Source organism: Salmo salar, chromosome ssa01 (assembly GCF_905237065.1).
Source record: "Salmo salar chromosome ssa01, Ssal_v3.1, whole genome shotgun sequence".
NCBI lineage: Eukaryota > Metazoa > Chordata > Actinopteri > Salmoniformes > Salmonidae > Salmo > Salmo salar.
The window spans coordinates 155207172-155224618 of NC_059442.1; the positions used below are offsets into that span (position 1 = coordinate 155207172).

Below are 17447 nucleotides of genomic sequence, written 5' to 3' on the forward strand. Positions count from 1 at the left end.
TCACACTGCATCTCAACACATCAGTGTTTCCCCTAACACACTGCATCTCATCACACTGCATCTCAACACATCAGTGTTTCCCCTAACACACTGCATCTCAACACACAGGTGTTTCCCCTAACACACTGCATCTCATCACACTGCATCTCAACACACCAGTGTTTCCACTAACACACTGCATCTCATCACACTGCATCTCAACACACAGGTGTTTCCCCTAACACACTGCATCTCAACACACCAGTGTTTCCCCTAACACACTGCATCTCATCACACTGCATCTCAACACACCAGTGTTTCCCCTAACACACTGCATCTCAACACATCAGTGTTTCCACTAACACACTGCATCTCAACACACAGGTGTTTCCCCTAACACACTGCATCTCAACACACCAGTGTTTCCCTTAACAGCTTGCGGCAAGGATGGCAATAGGTGACAATGTCAAAGACAGTTATTAGATCTGTTATATAATATAGAAGTTCTGGTTTGTTTAATATGATTTGAAGAGTACCCCCCACCCCCCACCCCCACAACCAAATAAAAGAAAGAAGGACATAATAGACATAACTGTCTCAATCCACAGTTTGACCTCAATCCCGACCTTACCTACAGCCCTTAAAGGGATAGTTCACCCTGTAAGAAGTCTATGGACAAGGTATGACAGCAATCCATGCGTTGGTTTAGTTTCCATGCTTTGACCCAGCGTCGTCCGGGTTAGTGCAGGGTTTAGCCGGCGTAGGCCGTCACTGTAAATAAGAATTTGTTCTTAACTGACTTGTCTAGTTAAATAAAGGTTAAATAAAAAATGTAATTAAATTAAATTCACTGGCACTGTTTTCAAATGCTAACATTTTAGCATTTGTGGCACGAATCCCATTCAAGTCATGGGATGGATATTATCATCCAAAAGTATCTAAAATGTATTGTGAAGCTCACTAAAATGCTAATATGAGTTTCGTGACTTAAATAGGATTTGGAAACAGTGCTAGCCACTGCTAGCCAGGGAAGCTAAACCAAAGCATGGATTGCTGTCATATCTTGTACATACTGCTTACAGGGTAAGAAAACCAATGTGTCATTTTGTAATTTGGGTGAATTATCTCTTTCAGCCTAAAAATACAGGGGGAGAGGAGGAGGGGAGAGGAGAGAGGAGAGAACGACTACTGCCGAGGGCGGTTCCTCTCCCTGCTCGGGTGGCGCTCGGCGGTCGTCGTCACCGGGCCTACTAGCTGCCGTCGATCCCTTTTTCGTTTTTCTGTTAGTTATGTCTTTATGAGTTACACCTGTTTCCCATTAGTAATTAGTTTTATTATTTAAGCCCGCCTCTCCACCTGATCTGTGTGCGGGCTTGTTACGTGTCGTCACTTTGTATGTTTTGTGGTACATGTATTTTGGACTTCGGGGTTATTGTTTCGCCCTGTTGTGTTTGGACATATTTCCTCGGTTTTCAGTACTTATTAAATTACATATTGTACCAAACATTTTCCTGCTTCCTGCGCCTGAATCCACACCCACGAAGCCCAAAGTGTTACAAGGAGAGAACGAGAGAGAGAGACAAACAGAAGTGGGGGTTCAGGGGTTGTTGGATGGAGAGAGAGGCTTCTGCCTCTACAGCTGCTGGCTTCAAAAGCAAGCCAATCAGAGAGCCCGGTTTAATTCCCCTTGGCAGATGGCCAATTGTATCACTTCCAGCCTCTAAATGGATTGGGTCAGACTTCATGCACAGAATCGAAGCAAGACCGGGGGAACGAACCCTTCAATCTACTGGTTTGTTTGGGTGGCACGCACACACACACACACACACACACACACACACACACACACACACACACACACACACACACACACACACACACACACACACACACACACACAGGGCCAGAGGGAAGACCCTCTAATTACATCTGATTATGCAGTCATTACCAGAGGAAGTGACAAAGGACACTGTGACATCACAATGAGAGCTCGGAAGCCAAAGATTAAGGGAGGATTTGTCCAGGAGCGTATGTGTGTGCGCACATACGTGTGTGTCTATTTTGGAATACACAAACGCAGAATAGAATACCAATTGAGAAGACACAACTGCTTATGAAATTCTTTCTTCATGTGCCAAAGTATTTGAGTCAGTGACTGAATCGTGAAATTGACAAACAGACTAGGGAAAACAGTACTTGAATGCCACTGAATAGTAGCTAGAGAGATAAATGTTTTATGTCTCATTGGAAAGAAAGGTCCTGAAACCTGTTCATATGTTCCTATTATCATGAAGGGGGATGAATAGTTCAGACTATGCATCTCAAATGGCATCCTATTCCCTATTATAGTGCACTACCTTTGACCAGAAACTTATAGGCTCTGGTCAAAAGTAATGCACTACATAGGGAATAGGATGCCATTTGAGATGTACATAAGGCTTGTGCTACCCTTCCAAAGGAAAATATGATGCAAGATCATTCCCCTGGATGTAAAGCTGACCGCTTCAGGCTCTGAGTTGAGGTCTTCTGGGCTTTAGAGCTGAGCGAAGGAGGAGAGGAATCCATATTAATGTAATAAACTTACACCATCCCTGTTTGTTCAGATGGTTTTCCTCGTGTTCGACTGAGAGATCAAAAAAGCACATCAATTACAAACTGCCCATAAATGTTACTGATGTGGCTCTCGTTCTCTGGCTTCTAAAATAACGCATGTCTATGGCTCCTCAGGGCCTCCGGACAAACATGACTTTGTCTGTGTGTGTGTGTGTGTGTGTGCCTATGTGTGTGTGTGTGAGAGAGACGGCGGCCAGCAAAGGCCAACTGCTCCATCTGAGGCCCAGACCCTCTCAATCTACACCAGACACACAGAAGTTAATTGTTGTTGTTGGTTTTCAAAGGATCACATTTCCTAAATAATATGTTCTTAAATGATAGAATTATAGAAAGGTGAAACAAAGATATGTAAATAAAAATGTTATCTTTAGGACTAAAATAATCAATCAAATTATCAAAATTGGGGTAAACATGATGGGTCAGAGTTTGAGGACAATGTGGTGATGAGATTGGACAGTGGATATATACAGTGCAATCAGAAAGTATTCAGACCCGTTGACTTTTTCCAGTTTCATCATAAAGCTTGATGGTTTTTGCGACTGCACTTTCCAGATTTACTGACCTACATGTCTTAAAGTAATGATGGACTGTCGATTCTCTTTGCTTATTTGAGCTGTTCTTGCCATAATATGGACTTGGTATTTTACCAAATAGGGCTATCTTCTGTATACCACCCCTACCTTGTCACAACACAACTGATTAGCTCAAACACATGAAGATAGAAAGATATTAACAGTTAATTTGTGGAACAAGGCACATCTGTCATTTGAAATGCATTCCAGGAGACTACAGTGAGGGAAAAAAGTATTTGATCCCCTGCTGATTTTGTACATTTGCCCACTGACAAAGAAATGATCAGTCTATAATTTTAATGGTAGGTTTATTTGAACAGTGAGAGACAGAATAACAACAAAAAAAATCCAGAAAAACGCATGTCAAAAATGTTATAAATTGATTTGCATTTTAATGAGGGAAATAAGTATTTGACCCCCTCTCAATCAGAAAGTTTTCTGGCTCCCAGGTATCTTTTATACAGGTAGCGAGCAGAGATTAGAAGCACACTCTTAAAGGGAGTGCTCCTAATCTCAGCTTGTTACCTGTATAAAAGACACCTGTCCACAGAAGCAATCAATCAATCAGATTCCAAACTCTCCACCATGGCCAAGACCAAAGAGCCCTCCAAGGATGTCAGGGACAAGATTGTAGACCTACACAAGGCTGGAATGGGCTACAAGACCATCGCCAAGCAGCTTGGTGAGAAGATGACAACAGTTGGTGCGATTATTCGCAAATGGAAGAAACACAAAATAACTGTCAATCTCCTTTGGCCTGGGGCTCCATGCAAGATCTCACCTCGTGGAGTTGCAATGATCATGAGAATGGTGAGGAATCAGTCCAGAACTACACGGGAGGATCTTGTCAATGATCTCAAGGCAGCTGGGACCATAGTCACCAAGAAAACAATTGGTAACACTACGCCGTGAAGGACTGAAATCCTGCAGCGCCCGCAAGGTCCCCCTGCTCAAGAATACATATACATGCCCATCTGAAGTTTGCCAATGAACATCTGAATGATTCAGAGGACAACTGGGTGAAAGTGTTGTGGTCAGATGAGACCAAAATAGAGCTCTTTGGCATCAACTCAACTCGCCGTGTTTGGAGGAGGAGGAATGCTGCCTATGACCCCAAGAACACCATCCCCACCATCATCATGTAGGCGGAAACATTATGCTTTGGGGGTGTTTTTCTACTAAGGGGACAGGACACCTTCATCGCATCAAAGGGACGATGGACAGGGCCATGTACCGTCAAATCTTGGGTGAGAACCTCCTTCCCTCAGCCAGGGCATTGAAAATAGGTCGTGGATGGGTATTCCAGCATGACAATAACCCAAAACACACGGCCAAGGCAACAAAGGAGTGGCTCAAGAAGAAGCACATTAAGGTCTCCAGACCTTAATTCCATAGAAAATCTGTGGAGGGAGCTGAAAATTCGAGTTGCCAAATGTCAGCCTCGAAACCTTAATGACTTGGAGAAGAACTGCAAAGAGGAGTGGGACAAAATCCCTCCTGAGATGTGTGCAAACAGGTACAAAAGTATCTATATCCACAGTAAAAGGAGTCCTATATATCGACATGACCTGAAAGGCCGCTCAGCAAGGAAGAAGCCACTGCTCCAAAACCGCCATTAAAAAGCCAGACTACGGTTTGCAACTGCACATGGGGACAAAGATCGTACTTTTTGGAGAAATGTCCTCTTGTCTGATGAAACAAAAATAGAACTGTTGGCCATAATGACCATCGTTATGTTTGGAGGAAAAGGGGGAGGCTTGCATGCCAAAGTACACCATCCCAAACGTGAAGCACGGGAGTGGCAGCATCATGTTGTGGGGGTGCTTTGCTGCAGGAGGGACAGGTGCACTTCACAAAATAGATGGCATCATGAGAAAGGAAAAGTATGTGGATATATTGAAGCAACATCTCAAGACATCAGTCAGGAAGTTAAAGCTTGGTCATAAATGGGTCTTCCAAATGAACAATGACCCCAAGCATACTTCCAAAGTTGAGGCAAAATGGCTTAAAGACAACAAAGTCAAGGTATTGGAGTGGCCATCACAAAGCCCTGACCTCAATCCTATAGAAAATGTGTGGGCAGAACTGAAAAAGTGTGTGCGAGCAAGGAGGCCTACAAGCCTGACTCAGGTACACCAGCTCTGTCAGGAGGAATGGGTCAAAATTCACTCAACTTATTGTGGGAAGCTTGTGGAAGGCTACCCGAAACGTTTGACCCAAGTTGAACAATTTTAAAGCAATGCTACCAAATACTAATTGAGTGTATGTAAACTTCTGATCCACTGGGAATGTGATGAAAGAAATAAATGCTGAAATAAATCATTCTCTCTACTATTATTCTGACATTTCACATTCTTAAAATAAAGTGGTGATCCTAATTTACCTAAAACAGGATATTTTTACTAGGATATTAAATGTCAGGATTTGTGAAAAACTGAGTTTAAATGTATTTGGCGAAGGTGTATGTAAACTTCCGACTTCAACTGTATACAGTGCCTTCGGAAAGTATTCAGACCTCTTGACTTTTTCCACTTTGTTACGTTACAGCTTTCTTCTAAAATGTATTTAATTGTTTTTTCCCCTACACACAATACCCCATAATGACAAAGAAAAAAACTGTTTATAAATGTATGCTAATGTAATCCGTTACAGTTAACTGTTCAAAATTGTAATCAGTAACGTAACCTTTGGATTACGCAAACTCAGTAACGTAATCTGATTACATTCAGTTACTTTTAGATACTTTCCCCTTAAGAGGCATTAGAAGAAGACAAAAATGGATGTTACCAATTGAACTAACTATTGCAGAATAAATCAATGTTAAAGTTTACATAGCTGGACATACATGGATATTACATTTTACTTTATGGGTTGGTTATGTAGGCTTCTTCTAACCCATCGCTTTCTACTAAATATAAGAGTACGATTAAATTATATCCTTACATTAATACTTATAATTTATAAGTCCAACAATTTATGTAGCAACTACAGATTGCCCCTTTGAGTCTATCAAAAGTGTACGAGTTTGAGTATGTCTCCATTCGGCCTATGGATTTATTTTTTTATCAGCATGAATTAGATTGAGCAATTAAAGCCCCACTTTTATTCCATAGGCTGTGATCCGCACTATGCAGCTGTTGCAAGAGCACATTATTCAATGGCTGTCCACTGGTTTCAAAAACAATGATTGATAGGCAACTTAAACTTCTTTAATTCAACCATTATTGGGTTCAAATTCACATTTGGATTTGTGAACAGCCATCCATCCACAACTACCACAGTCCATAAGGTGCAAATAGGTAAATGAGAGAGCAGCAGTGTGGTTCACATCAATACGCTATGTAGATTTCAATTATAAGTTATATCCGTATCGCCGTAGACTACACCACTGCTGTCATCCTTACCTCCAAGCGTTTATTCAAGTTGGATCATCTTTGGGTGCCGACAGCAGTCGCACCATTGGAAGACATAGCTTGGATTGTAGCCTACAAAAGCCTGTTCCTTCTCTTTTCCCACGATTCATCAAACACATTTGGTGTGTCATCATAGTGGTCTCTGACTTGTGGTCAGACTCGCTCAGGTGGAACAAACTTAAACGTGCACCATTTTTCAATACTGATTTGAATGGCATTGAGAAAACAGAGAAGTGTCAGAGAAGTGTCAAAGAAGCCAGTCCTGCATTGTCTTGACTGTGTGCTTAGGGTCATTGTCCTGTTGGAAGGTGAACCTTCACCCCAGTCTGAGGTCCTGAGTGCTCTGGAGCAGGTTTTCGTCAAGGATCTCTCTGAATTTCGCTCAGTTCATCTTTGCCTCGATCCTGACTAGTATCCCAGTCCCTGACGCTGAAAAACATCCACACAGCATGATGCTGCCACCACTATGCTTCACTGTAGGGATGGTGCAAGGTTTCCTCCAGACGTGACGCTTGGCATTCAGGCCAAAGAGTTCAATCTTGATTTCATCAGACCAGAGAATTTTGTTTCTCATAGTCAGAGACTTTAGGTACCTTTCGGCAAACTCCAAGCGGGCTGTCATGTGCATTTTACTGAGGAGTGCCTTCCGTCTGGCCACTACCATAAAGGCCTGATTGGTGGAGTGCTGCAGAGATTGTTGTCCTTCTGGAAGTTTCTCCCATTTCCACAGAGGAACTCTAGAGCTCTTTCAGAGTCACCATGGGGTTCTTGGTCACCTCCCTGACCAAGGCCCTTCTTTTGCTCAGTTTGGCTGGGCAGCCAGCTCTAGGAAGAGTCTTGGTGGTTCCAAACTTATTCCATTTAAGAATGATGGAGGCCACTCTGTTCTTAGGGATTTGCAATGCTGCAGAAATTTTTTGGTAACTTTCCCCAGATCTGTGCCTCGACACAATCCTGTCTCGAAGCACTACAGACAATTCCTTCGACCTCATGGGTTGGTTTTTGCTCTGACATGCACTGTCAACTGTGGGACCTTATATAGACAGGTGTGTGCCTTTCCAAATCATGTTGAATTCCAGTCAATTTAATTTACCAAAGGTGGACTCAAATCAAGTTGTAGAAACATCTCAAGGATAATCAATGGAAACAGGATGCACCTGAGATCAATTTCGAGTCTCATAGCAAAGCGTCTGAATTCAGTAAAAATCTAAAAACCTGTTTTCACTTTGTCATGATGGGGTATTGTGTGTAGATTGCTCAGTTTTTTTATTTAATCTATTTTAGAGGCTGAAACGTAACAAAAATGTGGAAAAAGTCAAGGGATCAGAAGACTTTCCAAAGGCACTTTATATTGGAAAGGATACATACCATTTCTTACAAAACATGGAGAGAATTGCTTTTGTGTCTTATTTTTTCAATTCTCTACTCATAGTTGACAGAGCCTACATTGACTGAATGAATTGTTTCAATTGATGAAATGAACAGCATTCAGATTCTTGAGTTTCATTTATTGAAATCACACATGATAATACCGACAATAAATAAATAAATATGCTGAGATATGAGAAAGTTTGCTTGAAGAAATTGAGACCTTTCTCAAGAGAGCAACAGTAGATGTGAATAATCTATTGTTGATAGAATCCTACATTTCTTCTCTAACAGCTTCTGTAATACTGTAATATAGTCCTGAGTCACATGTAGATATTGGTCAGGAGATGGAGAGTCCCATAACTGATACAGTGAAACAACCTAGTAGTGGTATGTACCAGTACATTTACATATTGCCCCTTTTGGACTTTGATGGAAAATGATTCATCAGTACACAGTTCTAGGAGACCAAGTATAATCGGTCCGATTACTGGATCTTCTTGGTGAAGGAGTCCCAGAGAACAGCCAGTTGGGCCTTCAGGTCCTGGGCCAATGGGTCCAGCTTCTTCAGCTTCTCTCCATAGGGGGCCAGGTTCTGCTGGACCTCCTGGGTTCTCTGGGTCAGCTGGGTCTGGAAGCTTTGGGTCAGAGGAATCATGCTCCTCTGGAACTCCTCCAGGTTCTGGTCCATTTTCTGCTTCAACTCCTCAGTGTAAGGGCCCAACTGGGCCTGCAGCTGCTGCACACTCTTCTCCAGGTTTCCCTTCAGCTCCTCACTCTTCTGGAGCAGAGAGGCCTTCAGCGCGTCAGAGTCCAGGGCCTCTGCGTAGGTGGTCACGTCCCTCTTCATCTCCTCCAGCTGCCTCTGGAGGTCCGCGTTCAGCTCGTCAGAGTAGGGCTGCAGCTTGGCTGTCATGGTGCTCAGGTCTTTCTCCAGACGAGCCTTCAGCTGCTCAGCCTCCTGGGAAAGCTTGGCCAGTAGGTCCTGAGTCAGAGGAGTCACCTGACCACGCATGGCCACAGTGTACTGGCTCACAGCATCAGCACTCTCTGTGATCCTGGTGCTATGGAGACAGAGAGAGAAAGGTCAATACAGAAGGCAAGTCATTCAGGTGAACAAACAGGTAGTTGAGAAGTTATCAAACTCTATTATATTGTGTTATTTTCTACATATTGAGACTTACTTGACTTCGTGTGCCACCTCTGACTCTCTGATCTTCTGCAGGGCATCGTCAGCCGTGAGTGTTGCCTTGGCATCATAGTCCCAGAATGCGTCTTTCACAATGTCCAGCTGTTGCTTAGACTGGTCCTGCCACAGAACATTGGCATCGCAGCCTGTAGGAGAGACCGTGGATCCTTTTATTTACAGTCTAGACGGTGTTAAACGTTTACACTCTAGACGGATTAAATGTTTACATCTGTCATTGATATAACACTAGAGTCCAACATTAATCATTTTCTACTTTATTCCTGTAAAAAAAAGACTGTATTGAAAAACAACTTCTCCACTCACCAGTGAAAACAGCAAGCGCAAGCACCACGAAGACCTTCATGACCGGGCTATAGGCTGTTAATGGAGAAAAGATTTAAGTCAGTTTCTCATTCCTGATATATTGTAGCCTATGTGACTAGAGGCAGCTAGTGACTTACCTGTTTAAGATAGCTTGTGTCTTGTCCTTGTGTCTGGTAGTGGGTGTGTACTGCAGGTGTCAGGGCTGGGAGTATTTATAGGGGGCTGTGAGTTGTAGTGAAGAACAAAGTCCAGGACTGAGTGCCCTGTTGTATGTCCTCCTGTCACTCCTACTGCCACATCATAACCTCAGTACTCTGGGGACACGTTATGGGGACCAAGTGGTCATGCTGACACCATATATTTTAAATTGAAGTCATTTAGCAGATTCCTTTATTCAGAGCGACTTACAGTTAGTTAGTGCATTCATCTTAAGAGGTGGGATAAACACATATCACAGTCATAGAACGTACATTTATCCTCAATGAAGTAGCCATCAGAAGAGGCCAGTACGGGTCATCATAGGGATGTCATGTAATGATAATGTTATTCTGCATAGACTTACTTCAACTAGAGCGATCAAATGGCTCAACAATTAGTTGATGATTGGTGAAAGCTGATTATTATTCACTTATTTGTATTTCAAGTACGTAATGAGGGTTAGTAATGAAAGGACACCTGCTCTTTCCATGACATAGACTGACCAGGTGAATCAGGTGAAAGCTACAGTATGATCCCTTATTGATGTCACTTGTTAAATCCACTTCAATCAGTGTAGATGAAGGGGAGGAGACAGGTTAAAGAAGGATTTTTAATCCTTTTTAATCCATTGAGACATGGATTGTGTGTGTGCCATTCAGAGAGTGAATGGGCAAGACAAAAGATTTAAGTGCCTTTGAACGTGGTATAGTAGTAGGTGCCAGGCGTACTGGTTTGAGTGTGTCAAGAACTGAAACACTGCTGGGTGTTTCAAGCTCAACAGTTTCCCGTATATATCAAGAATGATCCACCACCCAAAGGACATCCAGCCAACTTGACACAACTGTGGGAAGCATTGGAGTCAACATGGGCCAGCATCCCTGTGGAACGCTTTCAACACCTTGTAGAGTCTATGCCCTGATTAATCGAGGCTGTTCTGAGGGCAGAAAGGGGTGAAACTCAATATTAGTAAGGTGTTCCTAATGTTTTGTATACTCAGTATACATATGGGTGATGCACTGATGACTCAGTAGACTCTGAACTTTCATATTGATATATCATATAAGAGGCAATATAAATCAGGTTAATTATGTATGTAGTGCTGAAGTCCTCTTGTAGTCAGTGGTATGTCACATAAAGATGCTTCATGTTTTAAAATGTACTCTAAGGACATAATAAAGGGGTTTATTCCAAAATACATGTCCAATGTACAGTACCAATCAAAAGTTTGGACACACCTACTCATTCCAGGGTTTTTCTTTATTTTTACTATGTTCTACATTGTAGAATAATAGTGAAGACATCAAAACTATGAAATAACACATACTGGAATCACGTAGTAACCAAAAAAGTGTTAAACAAATAAACATATATTTTATATTTATATGACAGCATTGCACACTCTTGGCATTCACTCAACCAGCTTCATGAGGTAGTCACCTGGAATGCAATTCAAATCACAGATGTGCCTTGTTAAACGTTAATTTGTGGATATCTTTCCTTTTAATGTGTTTGAGCCAATCAGTTGTGTTGTGACAAGGTAGGGGTGGTATACAGAAGATAGCCCTATTTGGTAAAAGACCAAGTCCATATTATGGCAAGAACAGCTCAAATAAGCAAAGAGAAATGACAGTCCATCATTACTTTAAGACATGAAGGTAAGTCAATGCGGAACATTTCAAGAACTTTGAAAGTTTCTTCAAGTGCAGTCGCAAAAACCATCAAGCGCTATGATGAAACTGGCTCTCATGAGGACCACCACAGGTAAGGAAGACCCAGAGTTACCTCTGCTGCAGAGGATAAGTTCATTAGAGCTACCAGCAATTTCAGCCCAAATAAATGCTTCACAGATTTCAAGTAACAGACACATCTCAACATCAACTGTTCAGAGGAGACTGGGTGAATCCGGCCTTCATGGACGAATTGCTGCAAAGAAAGCACTACTAAAGGACACCAATAAGAAGAAGAGACTTGCTTGAGCCAAGAAACACAAGCAATGGACATTAGACCGGTGGAAATCTGTCCTTTGGTCTGATGAATCCAAATTTCAGATTTTTGGTTCCAACCGCAGTGTCTTTGTGAGACACAGAGTAGGTGAACAGATGATCTCTGCATGTGTGGTTCCCACCGTGAAGCATGGAGGAGGAGGTGTGATGATGTGGGGGTGCTTTACTGGTGACACTGTCAGTGATTTATTTAGAATTCAAGGCACACTTAACCAGCATGGCTACCACAGCATTCTGCAGCGATACACCATCCCATCTGGTTTGCACTTAGTGGTACTATCATTTGTTTTTCAGCAGGACAATCACCCAACACACCTCCAGGCTGTGTAAGGGCTATTTGACCAAGAAGGAGAGTGATGGAGTGCTGCATCAGATGAACTGGCCTCCACAATCACCTGACCTCAACCCAATTGAGATGGTTTGGGATGAGTTGTACCACAGAGTGAAGAAAAAGCAGCCAACAAGTGCTCAGCATACATTGGAACTCCTTCAAGACTGCTAGAAAAGCATTCCAGGTGAAGCTGGTTGAGAGAATGCCAAGAATGTGCAAAGCTGTCAAGGCGAAGGGTGGCTGCTTTGAAGAATATAACAAAGTTTTAAACAAATCAAAATCTATTTTATGTGTTATTTCATAGTGTTGATGTCTCCACTATTATTCTACAATGTAGAACATAGTAAACATAAAGAAAACCTTTGAATCAGTAGGTGTGTCCAAACTTTGACTGGTACAGTGTGTTTACCCCAAATACGTACATTCATTTGAATGTCTCAGGCAATGAGACAAATATTGTTACTTTACCTTGTGGGTCAGTCTGACAAGAACTTTGACCCCCACTGTCTTTGGATGACCCAGTAGAGATAATCTTGGGAGAAGGGATTGTATTTTCCTTACAAGCTACACTTAGGCCTAGTTGGATAAGGCTGAGTTGTTGCACTCAGCCTTAGTATTAATAAGAATCCCTCCCCTATTGCCAAATGTAATTTATGGAACCAAATGATCAAATAAGTTGTCCCTGCATTTTTTCAGTTCAAGAGATTTTCCAACTCAATCAAATCAGTTGATTATTGATTCCTCTCAGTGGAGACGAAAATAAAAATAAACAAAGGCTCCGAGAGATCATCCATAGAAATAGAATTTATGAGAAATCCAAATAAGTGGTTGCTTACTTTAATGGTGCCACACTATAATGTGGAATTCTACACAATCTATTTCTGTGCTCTCCCCTGAGACTAGAGTTTATCTAATGCCACAGGGCCGTTCCACTCCTAACAAGTGGGTGGAGTAACTCACAAATGAACACAACTCAGAATAAAACCAACTCAGAAGCAAAAATTATGTTTGTGAGTGTTTTCTGGTCAGCTTACAAATATGGCTATATTATGGAGTGGTAATATATTAGTTGTGGCTGTTGATTTGTTTGTTTGTGTGATGCTCAACCATGGGGACCATCATCACTGAAGCCCGCCGTGGCACGAGCTCAGCGATGCAATGTAGAGGCCAATGTTGTGTGGAAACATTTTGTGGGCATACTGGCCAGGGATGCCACCTGAACCTGAGGTGTAATCATTAGTCCAAACAGTTGTGTTTTGCAATGAAAATTAGAGTTTTTATTGGACAAATTCAGGTAGGTTCCTCCCCGCTTCGTTCGGTTCCGTTTAAGACACATTTTTCAACAGAATCGGTGTAATGAATTCGCACCTGGATTCCATCAGTCTGCTGGGGGGAGGAGATGTAGGTATTTGGAAAGTTCTGTTGAGGCTCTGGTTGTTGACAGCTAACATCTCCTCCACCCTCTCCTGGGGCTGTACCAGGACCTCTTCCACTGGAGCTCTGACTGGCAAGTTGCCAACGTCTTGCAAAGGGACGTGATGAGGGCAAAGTAATTCATGGTTGGCTAGTATTACCTGATTTTGACAAAGTATTACCCTTTTCATTTCTCCTTTCTGATCTCTACAGGAGTGGAGGCATACAAGTCTTACTATACTGGGCTCACTAAATGTACAGTAGCCCTTATCCAGCTATCCAGTTAGATAAACATTCATTCAAATAATTCTGTGAGAAGCATGGTGCCGTTTTGGAAGTTTACTTGAATCACAGTGTGAAACTGCAACAAACACAAAAGTACATGTTTTCAGTTACAGTAGTATAGAGCGCAGAATGTCTTCCAAAATAACTGCAATAAATGTACAAAATTAGCAATAAGAGTACTCAATCTAGAGTCAAATATAAAATAAAGTTACAAGAATGCAACTGTATGCTTGATATTGCTAAGCTAGGTGTCCATAGGGAGAAATAGCACTGAAGCTAATGCAAAGTAGCTAACAGCCAACTCAATTCTTAATTCTTAAAATTGTGATAAACATTTATCTTGTGTTAATAAACAAATGTACTTACACACATTGCATCTTACAAAGCTTATGTTGAAGGATTGTAACTACTCTGTCACACTTGCGCATCTTACACATTACTTCACTTCTGAAACTGCTTCCTGTCACATGACACAAACAGGTCAATTCTACGCTGCTGTACTTAAACTGCCTCTAGGGGGTGCTAAACAGGTCCAGAACAGTTACTACACTGATTCTCAATCTATACCAGACACAGATCCTTAAAGACTACAGACACAGACCCACTTAATCCATACCAGATTCATAGACCTTCATGAGTATAGTCTAAGAGTACACTATCGTCTTTCAATCTATAACTGAAATATATTTTCTCAACCAACACCACCTTCTTAGACCCTCTCAATTAACTCCAGATTCTCTGATCATCCAGATCAATGCTGTCAGTAGATTAGCCACACAGCTTCACAAAAAAGTAGAGTAAAATGTTGAGTGTGTGCACACACACACACACACAGAGCCCATGCCCAGATCACACACACGCCACAGCCAGAGGTCTGAGTGAGGTGGACAGGGAGAGAGAGGGAAGCGAACACACTGATGGTCCACATGTGCCTGTGGACTGACAGGGTAGCTCAGAGAAGCTTTATTTCAATTAGCAAGGTCTGGAAGTGGAGTAGCTGTGACATAAGGCATGACCGGCTGTGTAAATACGCACGATGTAGTGCCAGCACACACACGCCATTACCTCAGCTTCAAAGCCTGACGCTCGCCTCTAGTCTCCTGCGACACATTCTCTCCCTCACCACTGGTTATACACTACATCACATGTGAAATAACTTCGATGCCCTCTTTATGAAATGTTCAGAATGATATACAGTGAGGGAAAAAAGTATTTGATCCCCTGCTGATTTTGTACGTTTGCCCACTGACAAACAAATGATCAGTCTATAATTTTAATGATAGGTTTATTTGAACAGTGAGAGACAGAACAACAACAAAAAAAATCCAGAAAAACGCATGTCAAAAATGTTATAAAATGATTTGCATTTTAATGAGGGAAATAAGTATTTGACCCCCTCTGCAAAACATGACTTAGTACTTGGTGGCAAAACCCTTGTTGGCAATCACAGAGGTCAGATGTTTATTGTAGTTGGCCACCAGGTTTGCACACATCTCAGGAGGGGTTTGTCCCACTCCTCTTTGCAGATCTTCTGACGGCTGACGTTTGGCAACTCGAACCTTCAGCTCCCTCCACAGATTTTCTATGGGATTAAGGTCTGGAGACTGGCTAGGCCACTCCAGGACCTTAATGTGCTTCTTCTTGAGCCACTCCTTTGTTGCCTTGGCCGTGTGTTTTGGGTCATTGTCATGCTGGAATACCCATCCACGACCCATTTTCAATGCCCTGGGTGAGGGAACAAGGTTCTCACCCAAGATTTGACAGTACATGGCCCCGTCCATCGTCCCTTTGATGCGGTGAAGTTGTCCTGTCCCCTTAGCAGAAAAACACCCCCAAAGCATAATGTTTCCACCTCCATGTTTGACGGTGGGGATGGTGTTCTTAGGGTCATAGGCAGCATTCCTCCTCCTCCAAACACAGCAAGTTGAGTTGATGCCAAAGAGCTCCATTTTGGTCTCATCTGACCACAACACTTTCACCCAGTTGTCCTCTGAGTCATTCAGATGTTCATTGGCAAATTTCAGACAGGCATGTATATGTGCTTTCTTGAGCAGGGGGACCTTGCAGGCGCTGCAGGATTTCAGTCCTTCATGGCGTTGTGTGTTACCAATTGTTTTCTTGGTGACTATGGTCCCAGCTGCCTTGAGATCATTGACAAGATCCTCCCATGTAGTTCTGGGCTGATTCCTCACCGTTCTCATGATCATTGCAACTCCATGAGGTGAGATCTTGCATGGAGCCCCAGGCCAAGGGAGATTGACAGTTCTTTTGTGTTTCTTCCATTTGCGAATAATCGCACCAACTGTTGTCACCTTCTCACCAAGCTGCTTGGCGATGGTCTTGTAGCCCATTCCAGCCTTGTGTAGGTCTACAATCTTGTCCCTGACATCCTTGGAGAGCTCTTTGGTCTTGGCCATGGTGGAGAGTTTGGAATCTGATTGATTGATTGCTTCTGTGGACAGGTGTCTTTTATACAGGTAACAAGCTGAGATTAGGAGCACTCCCTTTAAGAGTGTGCTCCTAATCTCAGCTCGTTATCTGTATATAAGACACCTGGGAGCCAGAAATCTTTCTGATTGAGAGAGGGTCAAATACTTATTTCCCTCATTAAAATGCAAATCAATTTATCACATTTTTGACATGCGTTTTTCTGGATTTTTGTTGTTGTTATTCTGTCTCTCACTGTTCAAATAAACCTACCATTAAAATTATAGACTGATCCTTTCTTTGTCAGTGGGCAAACGTACAAAATCAGCAGGGGATCAAATACTTTTTTCCCTCACTGTATCTTGAATAAAGACAGTACTGTACAGACAGTGGCCGTATTGAATATAATGAAACAAAATGGTCAGACATTAAGAAAAATTAAGCAATGCATACAGTACACACACTGTACCAGTATGTAGAATATTCAATCCCAATTATGAACACATTTTACATGTATAAATGAGGCTAAAGGTGTACCAGTGTGTTCATATTAAATTAATGTGATGTGTCAGTCTCAGAAGGCCAACTCAGCCTTCCTGAAGAAAAACAAACTCAGCCAGGAACGTTCATATGAGCAGTGAGTTTACCAGGATCTCCTATTTATTCCACACCAAGTCCTTTCCCCTATGCTAAAAAAAAATCACACAACTCAGAGAATATAGTCATCCTAACCATAACCTGTCCTGTCATTTGTTGACTTAACTCTGAGGAGTCTGCATACACCTCTGTGGGGCTGAATGAAGCCGAGCCATGAAGCCGAGCCATGAAGCCGAGCCAGGAGAGTAGAGGCAAAAGCCAGTCAGTTGAATTTAATGAGGTCTCTGGGAGGTCAATAGGTAAAACTCTCCACTTGGGTTTGTTAATGAAGCAAAATTGCTCCGACTGCACTGCTGTAACACAGGGTTTCATAGTACTGTAACAAAGTCTCCTCAGCCTCGGCACGCACACTCGGTTTTCCCTTCAGAGCTTGGGCTTGTTGCAGTCCCCAAACAAAATCATGCCTAACTCGACAATCCCGACCCAGAAATCGACCTCTATCGTTTAAAATGCAACGCTATGCAAGTGTGTCCCTTACAGATCGCTCTTGTACACAGTGGCCTAAATATGGAGCTATTAACTTTAGTTGATATAGGGTTCATGTCTGAAAATGATTAGACGAGATCGTGATATCTGAATGATCTCCCCTTGACAATATTACATCATGATTTAATAGAAGTACTGATCCTAGAATCTAGGATCCAGAATGTAGACGATTCACACAGGTGCACAGTA

The 17447-nt window shown here is 42.3% G+C and overlaps 1 protein-coding gene and 1 long non-coding RNA gene across 2 annotated transcripts; both read right to left on the bottom strand.

Annotated features, from left to right (window-relative positions):
• Positions 1 to 8064: 8064 nt before the first annotated feature.
• Positions 8065 to 9690, bottom strand: LOC106569632 (apolipoprotein A-I). Its single transcript, XM_014141189.2, has 4 exons — positions 9596 to 9690; positions 9459 to 9512; positions 9130 to 9280; positions 8065 to 9009 (listed from the first exon to the last, which is right to left on the bottom strand). Exons 2-4 carry the CDS (start codon positions 9496 to 9498, stop codon positions 8433 to 8435), a joined length of 768 nt encoding a protein of 255 aa, XP_013996664.2. The 5' UTR covers positions 9499 to 9512; positions 9596 to 9690; the 3' UTR covers positions 8065 to 8432.
• Positions 9691 to 13244: 3554 nt separating this feature from the next.
• On the bottom strand, positions 13245 to 14324 carry LOC106569626 (uncharacterized). Its single transcript, XR_001320523.2, has 2 exons — positions 14055 to 14324; positions 13245 to 13764 (listed from the first exon to the last, which is right to left on the bottom strand). It is a non-coding gene; the product is annotated as an uncharacterized lncRNA (long non-coding RNA).
• Between the last annotated feature and the right edge of the window lie 3123 nt (positions 14325 to 17447).